Source organism: Paramacrobiotus metropolitanus, unplaced genomic scaffold (genome assembly GCF_019649055.1).
Source record: "Paramacrobiotus metropolitanus isolate TYO unplaced genomic scaffold, Prichtersi_v1.0 Parri_scaffold0000454, whole genome shotgun sequence".
NCBI lineage: Eukaryota > Metazoa > Tardigrada > Eutardigrada > Parachela > Macrobiotidae > Paramacrobiotus > Paramacrobiotus metropolitanus.
In genome coordinates this window covers 25-14,999 of record NW_026570674.1, presented here as the reverse complement: position 1 = coordinate 14,999, position 14,975 = coordinate 25, and the positions used below count along the sequence as shown (strand labels likewise).

At 45.8% G+C, this 14,975-nt stretch overlaps 2 protein-coding genes across 2 annotated transcripts; both read right to left on the bottom strand.

The window, feature by feature from the left end:
• Nucleotides 1-278: 278 nt before the first annotated feature.
• LOC129602426 (influenza virus NS1A-binding protein homolog A-like) lies at nt 279-1,317 on the bottom strand. The gene is made up of 3 exons (XM_055501439.1): nt 852-1,317; nt 705-782; nt 279-526 (listed from the first exon to the last, which is right to left on the bottom strand). The coding sequence occupies exons 1-3, from the start codon at nt 1,315-1,317 to the stop codon at nt 279-281; spliced, it is 792 nt and encodes a 263-aa protein (XP_055357414.1).
• Nucleotides 1,318-8,941: 7,624 nt separating this feature from the next.
• On the bottom strand, nt 8,942-10,136 carry LOC129602425 (BTB/POZ domain-containing protein 2-like). The gene is made up of 5 exons (XM_055501437.1): nt 10,099-10,136; nt 9,729-9,819; nt 9,412-9,566; nt 9,192-9,261; nt 8,942-9,052 (listed from the first exon to the last, which is right to left on the bottom strand). The coding sequence occupies exons 1-5, from the start codon at nt 10,134-10,136 to the stop codon at nt 8,942-8,944; spliced, it is 465 nt and encodes a 154-aa protein (XP_055357412.1).
• Nucleotides 10,137-14,975: the final 4,839 nt, after the last annotated feature.

Sequence of the window (14,975 nt, the reverse complement as noted above, 5' to 3'; positions counted from 1 at the left end):
GGTTACGGGTGTCCTTGTAGTTTATCGAAATATTTTTCGCGCCTGATATTTTTCGCGTGGCCAGTAACATGAGCGAGCGAATCATACTTCAATGCAAGTAACGATACTAATGCGTAGTGCATCAATCAATTTAGTACAAAAATAACTACGTTGCGGAAAAAATGAACTCTAAAGCAGCAATTCAAATCTCGTGCACCATAGAAAACCAGAAACTTCATAATGTGATGACGAAACAAAGGTGGAATGCCGATGCAGTGGGTTAAGAAAACAATGAGTGGTCATAAGCCATCGAAGTCGGCACTGGGCCGTTGCATGTTCTTCCAGGCGATGTGCCGCTGTATCACAGCACAATCCATGCTACACTGCCAAGGAAATGACGGCTCACATCGCGACCAGCTATCCGTTTCGGTGTCGTAGCACTCGGTTCTCTTAGGACCGTCCGAAATTCCACTCCAACCAGCCACAGCGTACAGCTTGTCTTCCAGTCGCACAAGCCCAGTGCCCCATCTTCGAACATGCATAGACCCTGATGAAAATTGCGTTTCTAAGTAAGTAATAGTATTCAAAGGCTTATCTCTAGAGAAGAAGTACTAGTAAATTAGTACCCACAGCAAATTTAGCTTCGACAAATCACAGCGCGCATGGACCCTGATTTAAAAGTGCGTTTTCTAAGAAGTAATAGTGAACACAGCACATTCACTTACGCTTGGAATGCCATTGATTTGTCTGGACGTTGTATGCCTCCACACAGCTGACATTGTCATGGTTAATGTTACAACCACCTAAGAAGCAATAACCATAATTACGGTACCTCCCTTCTGATGTGATGCAAGATTCCAAGGTCAACTCACCAACAACATAGATGAGCCCGTCTGGGCCAACACATGCCCGACAACCAAAGCGCCCCGTCGGCATCGGCGCCAGCTTCTCCCAGACGTTGCGAGCTGGGTCGTAGCAATACGCCGCCGTTGCTGCACGGTGACTTGCGTTGCGCGAAGGCCAGCACATCCCCCCAACCACGTACAACCGGCCATCATAAGCTACCGTTGCACTGCCATGCAGCAGTATCGGCACCTTCTCTTTCGCGATCAACCGGCGGTGTTCTTCGTCGAAAGCATACATCGCCCGGTCGCCTCCCATTACGTAGATACGATCGTCGATTGCGGCCAGACAGGCATCTCGGACAGGAAATTTACTGACGTTCGTCCAATGATTGACGCTGGCATCGTACATGTACAGACGGCAAGGATCCTCTTGACCAATCGCATCGACCAACACGTAGATTCGCAACCGACCGTCTTTCACCATATACAGCATAGGACCGCCCCAACTGCCGGGTGGAACTGCGCATGGCACGCTCAAATGCTGGGCGTCAGCGGATCAAGACAGTACAACTCGGCAGCGTTCTTGTGCTCCGCCATTTTTTTCTGCGTGTCGTAGCCCCTCAGAAAAACGATCACATGCTCTGCAATTCACAACGCGTACTTCGCTATTTTTCATATTCCGGTCACTTTGAGTGAATGGTTTCATCTTCCGGTCACCGGTCACTGGTACGACCGCACATGTTTAGCACTACATGAATAGCTGCTGATCCCACAACTTTTTTTTTATTTTGCCATATTTACGCTTCAGATTTAATGAGAGAGGTCGTTTTATGAAAGCTAACCATTTCGGAGAGAATTTTGTTTTGTTAGGATATTTTGCTACCTGGTGACCGGAATACGGAACTGTATAGTTAAAGTGACCGGAATATGAAAAAAGCGAAGTACAGATTAAGTTTCGTTCTTCTTCGCAACACAGTAAAAAACCTGTAAACATACATGACCTCTCTTCTTTTATGGAACAACTTGGGAATCAGTTAAAACCAAACGTGGTCATTGACGTAACGAGCGTGAAACCAAAGAATTTTCTGTTAGTCGCAGAATAGTACTCGTACATCGAGTAGGGTACATTAATCAAGTAAACTGCGTTTTCGGGCATCTTCCGCAGGGTAGATGGAGACGCTTATGGCACTTTATGCTGCACAGCGACCATTTTAAATTAATGAAGCGTTGCTGAATGAATGATGTATAAAACTGTCCATGCTTGCTGTCCGCTGATTTAGGGCTATTAAAGTAGGGCCACTTTTACTAGTACCTATTAGAAGCCCGGAAGATTTTAGTAACGAGGAAGCTATACGATAGGGCAATTATATTGTACAAGCCTCCTCTCCTGTAAAGTACCCCCATCCCCACCTGTTAGCAGTTTTAAAAATTCAGAAACCGAGCGTTTTAGTTCGAATTATCTTAACTCTCTGCATTCGCTATATACTGAATGTATCCCAGTACATGAAACGTTGTTACTCCACGCACTGTTACTTACGATAAGAGCTGCGCACTCGGCTTGGGGCGTCAGCCACAGAAAAGACCGCTTGCTGAACATGTTGACCGGCAGGAGTGTCCGACAGCGAAGCCAGGTATTCAGCAGCCAACAAGGGCGTACGGATACGCCGGACCAGATCCACGGCGCAGCGCGCTCGCTGTGGCAGGGAATGCCAAACCAGCGCACAACAGCGTCTGCCACTTGCTGCTCCTTCTCCGCATTGAGCTCATCAGAGGCAATCAACTGCTTCAACTGTAATGTTAACGAACAGGAAGCAATATTTGCAGCGTGATCCCATGTACGGTAAAACCACAGAACACACCTCAGCGACATCCAGCTCCAGGAAATCCTGCGACTGGGCGATGCTGACGAAATGCTCTAGTGCGAAGGCCTGACACGCTTCGTTCAAGGTCGTACTTGACATCTGCTGCGCTTCACGGTAGAGACTCAACCAGTTGGCTAGGTTTAAATTCTTCCGGAGAAAGAGCTGGCAGATGTCCGCAATCTGCCCCATCTCCAGCAGATCCGCAGCCTGCAGAAGCAGGAGCGCGTTACTGCTGCTGCTAACGGAGACCTCGCAGGAATACATATAGTCAATCAACCTGCAACGCAACATTCAATGCGGTATATGGCTATTGAAATGCCAGCATCTCCACTCACTGTTGCAGGATGTCGTGGGGAACATTATGCAGCTGGATAGTGTTCTGTTGGCACTCCTTCGACTGGGAGCGCAGCATGCGTCGGAACCAACCACTGCGTGCCATCAGCACGTTGCGATGACAGGGGATTGCCTCTGCCGGCTTCTCTGGATCCACCGTACCTCGAACCCATACATCGCAAAAATCGTGACGCGCATCTTGCAGTCCCAGCAAAAACTCGGTTCCGTCGAGTTTCGGCAGAGTCAAATTGTCGGACAATCGCAGCCGCTTGCGGTAGATCCTGAAGTACATGGCGCGATTCCCGCCATATTCCCGATGCTGCCTTATGAAGTCCGCGGTTCTTGAGGTGATTTAGAAAAAAACTGGTTAATCTGATTGAACTACCTGCAACGAGCTGTCAGGGCTACCGCAAATATGAAGCCATGTCTGATGTGTGACTTACCGTTTTAATTAATCCAGCCAATCAATCATGTCCAACAAAATTTCCAGCACAGAGCGCTATTAAAAAACGAGCGCAGTTCCCACCTTCCCAGATAATAACCAAACTTGTTCAGCGCAAATTCCAGTTTTTCAGATGACAAACATCACTATGAAATACCTGATTAAAAAGCTGATTGAAACTGGCACAGTGGGTCTGTAAATTTTTGTTTCATGAAACGACCCTTCGGCGGTTGTTTTTTACCAGCGGAAACTGCCTCCATTGTTCAACCAGTGGCAGCTACGTGAATGTTTCAAATTCCAGAATGCGCTTCGGATCCTAACTTTTTGGTTCGATTTTAAGTTTGTGCCATAAGTGGTTTAGCATTTCTTCGTATTTTCCCGGTGATTGCGGTGAACGATAATTGCATTATGTATTGTACATACATTGGTTATAAATCAACGCAATCTGATAGTCTATTATGAAGGGAAATGCCGCAACCGTTTTGGGCACTTTGTCAGGAAAGAGCAAACTTGTTACCGACGAAAGATTTTGATTGTCTTTATAGCCCTAAAATGGCAATGTGCGCAGTCGTACTGTTGACCTACCTTCGGTGTATGAATTTATGTAATTTAATTTATTATTTAATAAACAAAACTATGAACTGATAGTCAGTTGCTTGAAGGCTGTATGTATCATGGCACACCAAGAAATATTTAGCCACCGACTCAGTTCACCTGCGTGGGGGTAGTGCTTGTACACTATTGTTACAGCACGCAATAGTCGTATTAATAGAATGTAATAAGATTCTGAAGCTCGCCAAACACGCGACTGATACTTTGCCATGGTCAATGCAGTGACCAGTTCCCAGGTAAGCCACAATCATAGGCATAACCAAAACGTAAACAACAACTATGTGACCTTTAGAAATACACGCCAGATCATTCTAAGCCTTTACACTTTGCATGTTTTGTTTTCCATGCCTCCAGATGTAAATCGTGAAGCTTGAGATCAGCAAATTCAACATTCCGACCTCCGTTCAAGCTAACCCGATGAAGTCCACCTTCCAAAGTAGTGTCGTAATATCCAAAGTTTCCCAACGAGGTGATTAACACCAACTGGTCCTTCTGCAAGATATCCTCCGCCAGAATCACTGTGTCTATCTGAGCGACAGAATCCGAGCCGCCTTTACACCAACTAGAAACCGCTTCCTGTTCGTGGGCCTTGATTATTCGGGCTGGCTTCCAAAACCCGGAGCCAGGCACCAGCACAAACACCTGGGCTCCCGCACGTAACCCATGCTGTCCTTTTCGACGCTGCGCGGGGAACGGAAGCACCGGCTTTACTTTGGCATTGTGGTAAACGAACAAGTTCAACAACTCCGGTACAGTCAGCAGGCCGCTCTATAAAATTGAGCCATCACAGGACAGACAAAATTACACTTCTACCGCGTTAACGCCCATGTACCTTACTGGGACCTTCAGCCAGTTCGGTATTTGTCAGCAGCGGAAATCGCACATGGAATAACGCGGCGCCCAACATCTGACGACGGTTAGCGCCGGAGTCATTCAGGCCGTTACGAATGCAAGCGGCCGTTGCCCACCTACAACAATACTAAAGCGATGAATGTTGTCTAAGCGGTTTACCATGTGTGGCTACCAGTTCTGACCAGCTGACCATGCGCGTAGCTTGACTAGACACATTATCGGAAGCTGCTCATTCTATTTCTAAACCTGATTTTAGTTTTGTTTTTTCTTCCGTTCTTACGGGACGTCGTGCGGCCTGCGATCTGGCCGCACAGTTAACTGGTGTTTCTCGATTCTGCTAATCGTAATCATAGCTGCGTCGTGACCTCGCACCCTTTTCCAACCTGAACAGTCGTTTGCTCTTTGGAAGCGCTGTATAAGCAATTTAGTTGAGATGCTTTAAGAGCATCGCTTTAATACTTTGCATGTTACGAACCTGTATTTCCGAGGTTTAGTTTCGAAATCTCTGACACTTTCCGAAATTTTGAATTCAGCCAGGCTGTTTTATGTAACCGATACCATTTCGTAGACGCAATATTACAATAATAAACGCTTGACAACGAGAACTAATTATACAAAAGGCGAAGATTCAGCCGCCTAGGCGCCTAGAAGGTCTCACATTCTGTCAACGCTTAGGTTACCTTTCAACAGCCAAATAAATAACGTGCTCCTCCGCCGACAGCGTATCGCGCTGCAAAATCTTTGTCAGCGCATCCAGAGATCTCCGGAATTCATTCGACTGCAGGATGAAAGTAGTTTTCGCATCCACGATAGCCATACATTGCTCCACGATGCTGGCAGGCCTACCGTAAGCCTACCAACAGAACCCGTTTTCGCTATTCTGCACAGTGCCTACGGGGATGCTTTATAAAACGACAGTCGTGCCTGTTTTAAAGTGGCCACACAGTTGTCAGCGTTTAAATGGCTCGTGATGAAGTTAGAGCAAATCACCGCCATCTGCGACAGATCGTATTTGATAGCACAACCCATGGTCGCAAAAGCGTTGTCAGTGGTGAGTTGATCAACCGCGTCCGTGTATATGAACCTGCAAGGTGGTGAAAATAGGTCACAGTAATACAGATGATATGATGTTAAAATGTTTCGGATTCAGGAACAAAACTTACGTATAGAACGCCAAAAAGCAGGTCAAAAGGTAGCGCCCGGTATAATACGAGTAGGTAAAAAAAACCATGGAGACCAGCGCACCTGAGCATATTGGCAAATGCGTCTGGATGAATATCGGGAATTTCGATGATGGCATCTCTACATTTTTTTGGCAGCCTCCCGTAGAACATCGCGCGGAACACGGTGCTGCAGGCTCAAGACTAGTCTAAAAATAATACAACATCAACAATATCACGACGACACATAATTAACAACTGCGAACGGCCGACTACGTCTTAGCTTCTCTACTAAGGGGCTGTCTTACTTGTGGGCGGGGAAACTTTGCATATTCCCAAAATCATGTCCCACTGCGAAGCGCACATCGCTGAGTTCTCCACTGGCGAAAGTTTGCTTCCACAGTTTCATGAAGCCACATGTTCGATCAGGGACACACTGTTGGCTCTCTGGTGTAGCTGGTTTCGTAGACATGGCTGGATATTTCAACGACCGGCTTATTAATGAAAAGTGACGAAAAGATTCGAAAATCACAATTAGATGGACGTACGTCTTACATACAGAAATGAGAAAAGTCATTTACTGTGTTCTATGGAATTCACACAGGGATTAAGAAAAATGAGATCCTTACTGAAACGTTAAATGCATACTTGCAATTATTGCAAATGTTTCCTGCTCCTAACGTAACCAAACAGCAAACCGATCAAATCGTGGGGGAACTGATTCATTAACCCCATGGGCAGTAGTGTTACTTACCATGCACAACGGACAGAACTTCAGCGGACGCTGAGCAGTCTGACCTAAAACCTACAATATACCTATCTGACCCGGAACCTGCATCTATGTGACCTATGTCCGGAATACTGACACTGTTAGGTCCCGATCCGGTTGTCAACTATACGCACAGTCACATCTTTTAGACGCCAGTTATTTTTTGTGCATAATCCGCAGTAGATAGCGGCTGCCAGACTGGTAACGTGTGTCATCCCAATGGAGGCGATTTCCATTGTTTAGGCATCACCCATAGGCGGCGGAATTATCGAGCGAGCGACGAAGCATAATCTGGACTGATATGTTTGTTTTTTAACTGTTTCTCTTGCAGGCCGTGTTGATTTATAGAAAATCCGGACATAAAAATGGCATTCGGAGCGTCGGTGGCAATTTATCTGTGTTGCTTTAAATGTAAGTCCATTTGTTTGTGAAAACGTGATTTCATCAAACGCTTTGCAGATATCGTACACCGGCGATGTCAGCAAGCGTAAAGTTGTTGACGGTTTATGGTCGCGTAAGACTAAAAGGAAAAATCTTGTCAGAAATTTAAGACAGCGAAAACAACCTAATGGTTGGCATTTTATAACCTTGAATCCTTAAAGGTTTAAACCAAGACTGGCCTTCGCTAATCAATAGATCTATCCTATTAGACATCAAGGGCACACAACTTTCAAGACTGCTCACATTGTCAACTTAACAACGAACCCAAAAAGGAACCTCAACAGAACTGTCTCTTGGTACATATATTATCTACAGCACAAAGCAGTTCTCAAAAGCACAGACGAACTTATATCAAGAACTAGTCGAGTGCTTTTGAGTGAAAACTCTTAACATAACAATAGGTGAACTAACAACACTTAAAACTAACGCCATTCGTTAACACTCGAGTTAGGCAGCTGCTCCCTGATAATTCATCCCTAGAACTACGTAGCTGGACATCTAGGATGCGCTTACAACTAACAGACCTGCCAGTGACAGCGAGTACTGCTGGAATATAAAATTTACGCTGTGGCTGTTTGAGCGGGCATGTTGCGCCAGTGCTCAGAACAAAGAATCGAGTTGCTGGTCACGGTATGAACCGGCGTTTTCGCCGCAGTTTCAGTGCTGTGCTGTGGTGCAGCGGCACATCGCCTGGAAGAACCTGAAGCTGTCCATTGCCGGCGCCGGAGGCTAATCATCGTCTACCAGATCACCGTATCGACATTCTTTTTGCTTTTATCATTCATTTTGACGATCCTATAGTCCGTGGTTTGCGTTTAGGCTAGAATAAGTTGGAACACCTCCGCTGCACACTGGTCGATAAATATAACGATAACGCCGCGAGGCAACTCGCAAGCCTTGCCGATTAATATCCCATTTTGCTCAAAACTGACCAAAAGCTACCCATATGCATAAAGTAATAATAATAGCACAATTGGAATGGCGCATACAGTAAGAACTAGGAACTACTGCTGCTAACGTAAGCGACTACCATGGTTACTTTCAGTGATAACCTTACACCGCGATTGCACTGAACTTTATTCCATTATTATCAAATACGAAACTAATGGACAGTTGAACCACAAAGCCATTATTTCAAGACGGAAAACAATAACATTCCCAGCAAGGCTGAAAAAAACAGACATGCTCGCGCCAAATAAAAGAACTAGAAGCTGTCCCAAGTGAAATAAAAAAAACCGAGAGAAATAAAAAACGTGCCTTAAAGATAGGACAATACGAAGGCAGATTACTCGCAACTTCTAAGTTTATTTTCCATTGCGCGCCTTACATAACGCCGCATCAGCTCCGGGCAGTATTAAATCCGCTAATTTAACAGTCTGCAATCCATTCGCACTGACGTGATGCTGCCCATCCATCGATGCATGTTGGTACTGTACGTACCCGTTCGAAAACGAATAAATCGATTGGCCTTTTTTCAGGATGTCTTTCACGAGAATCATCTTGTCTGGCGTGGCAACTCCGCCCATTCCGCTGCGACACCAAGTAAACGAAACACGTTCCCGCTCGACCGCGCATATGGTCGCTGGCCCCACCAGGATCCTGTATACCTTGAGGATTCCAAAATACTTCGTCTCCCTTGGTGAATCCTATGCACACTCCCGTCCGGCACGCTGTGGAAAAGGCAGATTTTGCGGCTTCACTGTAGCATTCTGGTACAAGAGCACGCTTAGCAGCTCCCCTTCGCTCAGCAGACCGCTCTATAACCAGGATGCACGAAAACTGTCAAACAGGCCAAGAAATCGCAGATTCAGGTTCGACCGTACCTTGCCGGGACCGTCAGCCAATTGCGTGTCAGTCAAGAGCGGAAAGCGCACAAGGAACAAAGCGTCACCCAACATCTAACTTCTGGCGCCGATTAGCGCCAGATGCATCCAAGGCGTTGCGAGCGCAGGCCGCCTCTGCCCACCTGCAACAACAAACTTCATGCCGAATAACAGATTTACCGTATTTTGTAAACGTCTGTTTCTTGACTCATGGCTGGAATACTTTATATATACCAGATACGAGATTTACGGCAATTTACGGACGCAATTTTTGTTTCTACACCGCCCTATACCTTTCCACAGCCAAATAGATCTCGTTTTCCTCGGCCGATAGGGTATCACGCTTCAGAATGTTCTGCAGTGTATCCTGTGAGGTGTCGGTGAATTCTGTCGACTGCAGAATCGCAGCACTGTTCAGGTCCACAGAACCAGACACTTCTCCACAATGCTGTCAACATGCCAGTATTTGGCCTGTGAAGAAGCTATTTGTGAAATTGTGGTCATTAATTGTATTATGCAGTCTCTGCTAGAGAAGCATGCACCTCTTTCAAAATAGTCAAACAATTCCCGGAATTCAGCTGGCGATCAAAAAATCCGAACAGGTCTGCACCAGCTGCGGAACGTCGTATTTGTCAGCGCACACCATGGTCTCGAACACGTTGTCGGCACTGAGATTGTCCACGGCATCGGTATACAGGAAACTGCAACGTGAACATTTAAATTTGGCGCAACGGAGCATTTATATAGCAAACAAAGAAAACTCGAAAAGGCCCCAATGGAAAGCCTCCATGACAGTTCCTGGGATAGGTTTGAAATTATACGGAAAAAACTTCTGAACAGAATGATTTTTTAGTTAATCAAATCAGTTATGAAAAGTTTTTTCAAAATTTGATCAACGGAACGGCATTAAATGGAAAACTTCAGACACTAAATACCGGTATATAGAATGCAATCAGTAATGATAAACTATTTTCGCGCACCTTCTCTGCGCTAAGAGGAAGAACTTTTCCACAAACATGGCAAAATGTTTAGTTTTCCCGTTTGTTTTTATTTGCGTTTTCATCAAACAACCTGGTCCCACTGAAAAATAAAGGATTTTAACGATATAAGTACCTAAGCATATTGGCAAATGCATCTGGATGAATGTTTGCAATGTTGATGGCACCTTCACATTTTTCTGGCAGGCTCCCATAGAACATCGTATGGAACACAGCGCTGCGAAGGCACAAGACGAACCTACAATCAGCCTTCACGCTTAAAAAGTCCTGACGAAAATGATGAAATGCAGGAAGATGGCAAATAAGCAAAATCGTTCGAAGGTTCGAAACATTGCCCAAGTGATTCGAATCTGCTTTCAACTTACTTGTGTGCGGGAAAGTTCTTCACTGTGCCAAAGTCACGTCCCACTGCGAAGCTAACATCACTCAGTTTTCCTGTGAGAAATGCCTGCTTCACGAAATCCGCAATTTGGCCAGTGTTCGGATCTGGCACTCCGTTTTCAGGAACCGTCGATGATGTTGCTTTCATGGACATGACTGCTTATTATAATCAGCAGGTTACGGATCACTCTAACCTGAGAAATTATGGAGAACACAGAGTAAAATACAAAGCTATCGTTCCACAAAGTAAATTATAGAAAAACCAAAACACCACCGAGTGACGGTCGAAGTGAGAAACCTTTGAAGAGAGTTCGTAACTCATATTCTCGTAGAACGACGTAGATCCAATTGTTCAAGTAAGCACCACCCGGGGGTGGCCGGTATCGGCTGCTGAACCTCCCATCCGGATTCCGGAGGCCACATTTGTAGGAACAAATTTAAAGATTTAAAATTGTTTCGCTGTTAGCTGGTTGCTACACAGTCTACACTCGTTTTCTCAAAATTTAAACTCCCTTGAAATTTTTAGTTGGAGATATAGATTGGTTGCCCTTGTTGACGGTCGACTACCTGGCCTCCTGCCCGACACTCCGTTGGTCAACCCCTTCGGCGAGCGGTCTTTTCTGTAGCCGATTCCACACGACAACTCCGCAACTCTTACCGTTAGTAACGGTGCTGGGTGCATGCCATAACTACGAGTAGATTCAGTGGCTGGGATACATTCAGGACTCTGCCGACTGCTGAGTCTCGGGAAGTCTGGACAAAAGCCGTTGTTGCGCGGTAGAAGTCAAAACGTCAGACCAGCAGAAATAAATTTGAAGGTCAATTTCACGCGTATTATATTTTTCTTACATTTCCTTGAACGGTCCTCTGCAGACGAAAGCGACCCCTGTTCCGATCTGGTGGAATGCAAACACTCTGCATTTGCTCAAGGATTCCATTGGTTTTCAGTTGGTCCGACAGGAAAACGATGTGCTGTTAAGCGTCTCTAACTATAATTAATTGGGAAAGCTTGAAATCCCTTGTTACAGTGTTGCACGAAGAGTTAAATGTATTATTTTGCTGTGAACTGAGGAATCTGGGATCGTTTTTTATGTGGGGCTACAACACGTCAACAAAACAGCGGAAAACATGAATGCGTCCGACCTGTACTGCCCTTATCCTCTGACATCCAGCACCTGGAGGTGCCGGGCGCCGTTCCGACGAGCTTTTGGGGTGGGCCTATGCTGTATATGGCGAAAGAAGGTCATTCGCAAGTCTAGGTGTTGGCGGATGCGGTTGGTCAAGACCCTTGCCGTCTGTACAGGTACTATGCCGGCGTGGATCAGTGGACGAATGTGGTTAAATTTCCTGCTCGGGACGCCTGAATGGCCCGAATTGACGATCGTATCTTCGTACTGGGAGCCGACCGGGAGGCGTATGCTTTCGACGAAGAACATCGCCAGTTAATCGCGAAAGCCAAGATGCCGACTCTACTGCATGGCAGTGCAACGGTTGCGTATCACGGCCGGTTGTATTTGTTTGTGGGAAGAGCTGGCCTTCCCGCAATGGAAGCTACCGGAAAAAAAGCCCATTAGATTCTTGAAAGATTTCGAAAGAAAGAATCTGCGAAGAATGTGGTGCAGGGAACAACAGAATCTGCATGTCTGAAAGCCAGGACGTTCAAGTACTGTACGTACAAGCGGTATCAACTTACGTCTATCAGCCAATCAGAGACGGTGCTATACAGTAGTGATTTCCAGCGCAGCTGTGACGCTTGGAACGCCAAAGCTTGGAGTTTTGCTAATTTCTAATTTTGAATAGATGCTAAAGTTCCAGATTTTACATGTGCCACATTTTACTATTAATCCATCGTCCCCTTATTGATTTTCGAACTTCTCCCAAATTCCCGTTCAAATTAATTGTTGTCTTCTGAGTCCTGACCAGAATTCTGTGTGCTTTTGAGGCTGCGATTTGTAGGCTAACCTCATCCCAACTGCAACGCCGTCGCCAATTCGGACGGAGACCAACCAACCAAGCCAACCAATTGTTGTCTTCCCCGTCTGCACCGGAATGGCCTCCACAAATCCGACTTCATCAGCCATTCCCCAAGAGGGTGGACGGACGGACGGCAGCGTCGTCAGTTGTATGCAACAGGCATTGACCAGCGGCGATTTCAGCGATGTCCAGTTTGCCGTTAGACAACTGGCCCAGTGACGATCTTTAATGCTCACAAGTAATTCTCCACTCATCCATCGCTTCCTTGAGATTTTCAAAATTTTATTTATGTTTTTGGTGTTTGTAGGAATTTTCTGAGTATGCGCAGCTCCGTGTTTCGTACCATGTTCTATGGAAGCATGCTCAGCATAAGCTCCCATCGAGATTCCGGATTTCATTCCCGACGCGTTTGCTAACTTGCTCAGGTACTTAGTAGCTAGCAATTATTTCGGACTATTTGGTGTTGTATTGCTGTTGTACGTGCGCTTTCCAGCTTCATGTACACGGATAAAGCGGAGAACCTGAACACCGACAACGTCATCCTCACGATGAACTGCGCTGATAAGCATGATTTTGCGCCGTTGGTCCGGGTTTGTCTGGAGATGATTCATAGCCAGCTGAGCGTCGCCAACTGTTTGCCAGTCTTGGAACAGGTTCGTACCTGTAAATTCCTGTAACATAACAGTAGATAGAGAAAAGATGAGCGACTTGCATGACAACCAGGAAGTTGCAGGCACTCCACTGGCATGCGGACGCTGTCGCGGAGAAATGCTTCAGTTTGGTGGATAAGGAAAGCAGCGCGGTTCTCAAGTCGAAAGAGTTCACGGCGATCAGTCAGGGTACACTGCAGGTTATTCTGCAGCGTAATACGCTATCTGTTGTGGAACATGCCATTTACTTGGCTGTTGAACGGTAGTATATCAGTATGTACATGGATATCTCTTACCCTTGAAACTCCCAACTTTGATAGCGTATCAATTACATGGTTTTGTTGTGCGGCGGGGGCACTTGTGCCGATACTTGAAGGAGTTCAGTGGAAGATGTGCTTGGTCTGAGTTTTTATCATTAAGCATGGTTGTAGATGGGCTACCGAAGCCTGCCGTCGCAACGACTTGAAGCCGTCCGCTGTCCATCGTCGCCAAATGCTGGGAGATACCTGTACCTGGTTCGGTTTCCTTTGCTGAGTGCTGCGGAGCTGGCTGACGGTCCGGCCAAGGTTAGGTTCAATTATATTTAATTTCTCCCGACGCCTTGTACAGTAATCTACGTGCAGCGCAAAGCAGTACATACTTGTGTTCTTCTCCTGGCAGTGGCCTGCTGACCAGTCCTAGCTTCAATCTTGTACCAGAATGCCGCAGTGAAACCGTCACTGCCATTTCCACTGAATGTCGTGAAAATCAAAATGGCCTGATATCAACCGATTTTCAAGTAGGTGATGAAGTGTTCGTTAAGCGCGTAATTCCAAAAACGTTTAGAGGTGACGGTGAAATTCTGTCTACGGTGAGCGCCTGGCAGGTCAGCCGTCATTACTGGGATGCGTCAATCGAAATTGGTGTTTACGTGGCGTAAAAGTGGCCGGGAAGGCATCGCAGTGCCAAAAGATGTCATCCGCGTGGAGGATGTTACGATCAGCGATGAGTCTTTGCAAGAAAACAAGCGGTTCAAGGATACAAACCTGGCAAAGGGATGTATTTCTACGTGTATAATGAAAATAATGATTAGTCAACACTGCATTGTCTGAGCTTGATGTCTGATTTATCAGGCGTAATTTGTAGAAACAAGTTTGATGTTCGCTGTTTTTTTTTAGACAATTATTGTAATAATACGGTATTCCTGAAGTTTCCTTATAAAGTTTGAAGTGCCTTTATTATTGAAAGAGAGTTTGTTCATATGTGGATTGCAACTGCTAAGTGAGCAGCAACCAATGCCAGCCACAGCCGCTGAAAACACATAACATACAGAAATTTCCGGATGGTACTGTAATGTTCAACACGACGATGTTTGGTATTTAAAGGCTGAGCGTGGCATTGAGTAGTGTCCCGGTGGAGCAGCTCGCGGCGTTTGCCTGAAGAAAACTTTCGACCGCAATCGCAGCTGATGTATCTTCGGCACAGGAAGCACTTTCTGGCTTCTGTGATTCGCGACTTTACTTTACGTAATTCTTTACTAGTCAAAGGAGATTTTTCCCCAGAAACTTTGTTCCGAGTTCCATTTCGTGACGCTTCTAATAAACAGAAAGAACTTTTTGCGCTTTGTTAATATGACAAGCTAGCACATACAGTGCAGCACGCACATCGGATGGCGGAGATGACAGCTAAAAAAAGGTCGAAAGTCAAATACCGATGCAACGGTTGTGTTATCATAGCAGGCTCTTGACTTGATTTCGCATACTAGCTGAATTATTTATTGAAACCTCGACATGTAAAACGAAAAACAATTCGGGCAGTGCATCAAACAGGCATCGGTGCATCATCAAACAAAGCGCAGTGCATCAAACAAAGGCA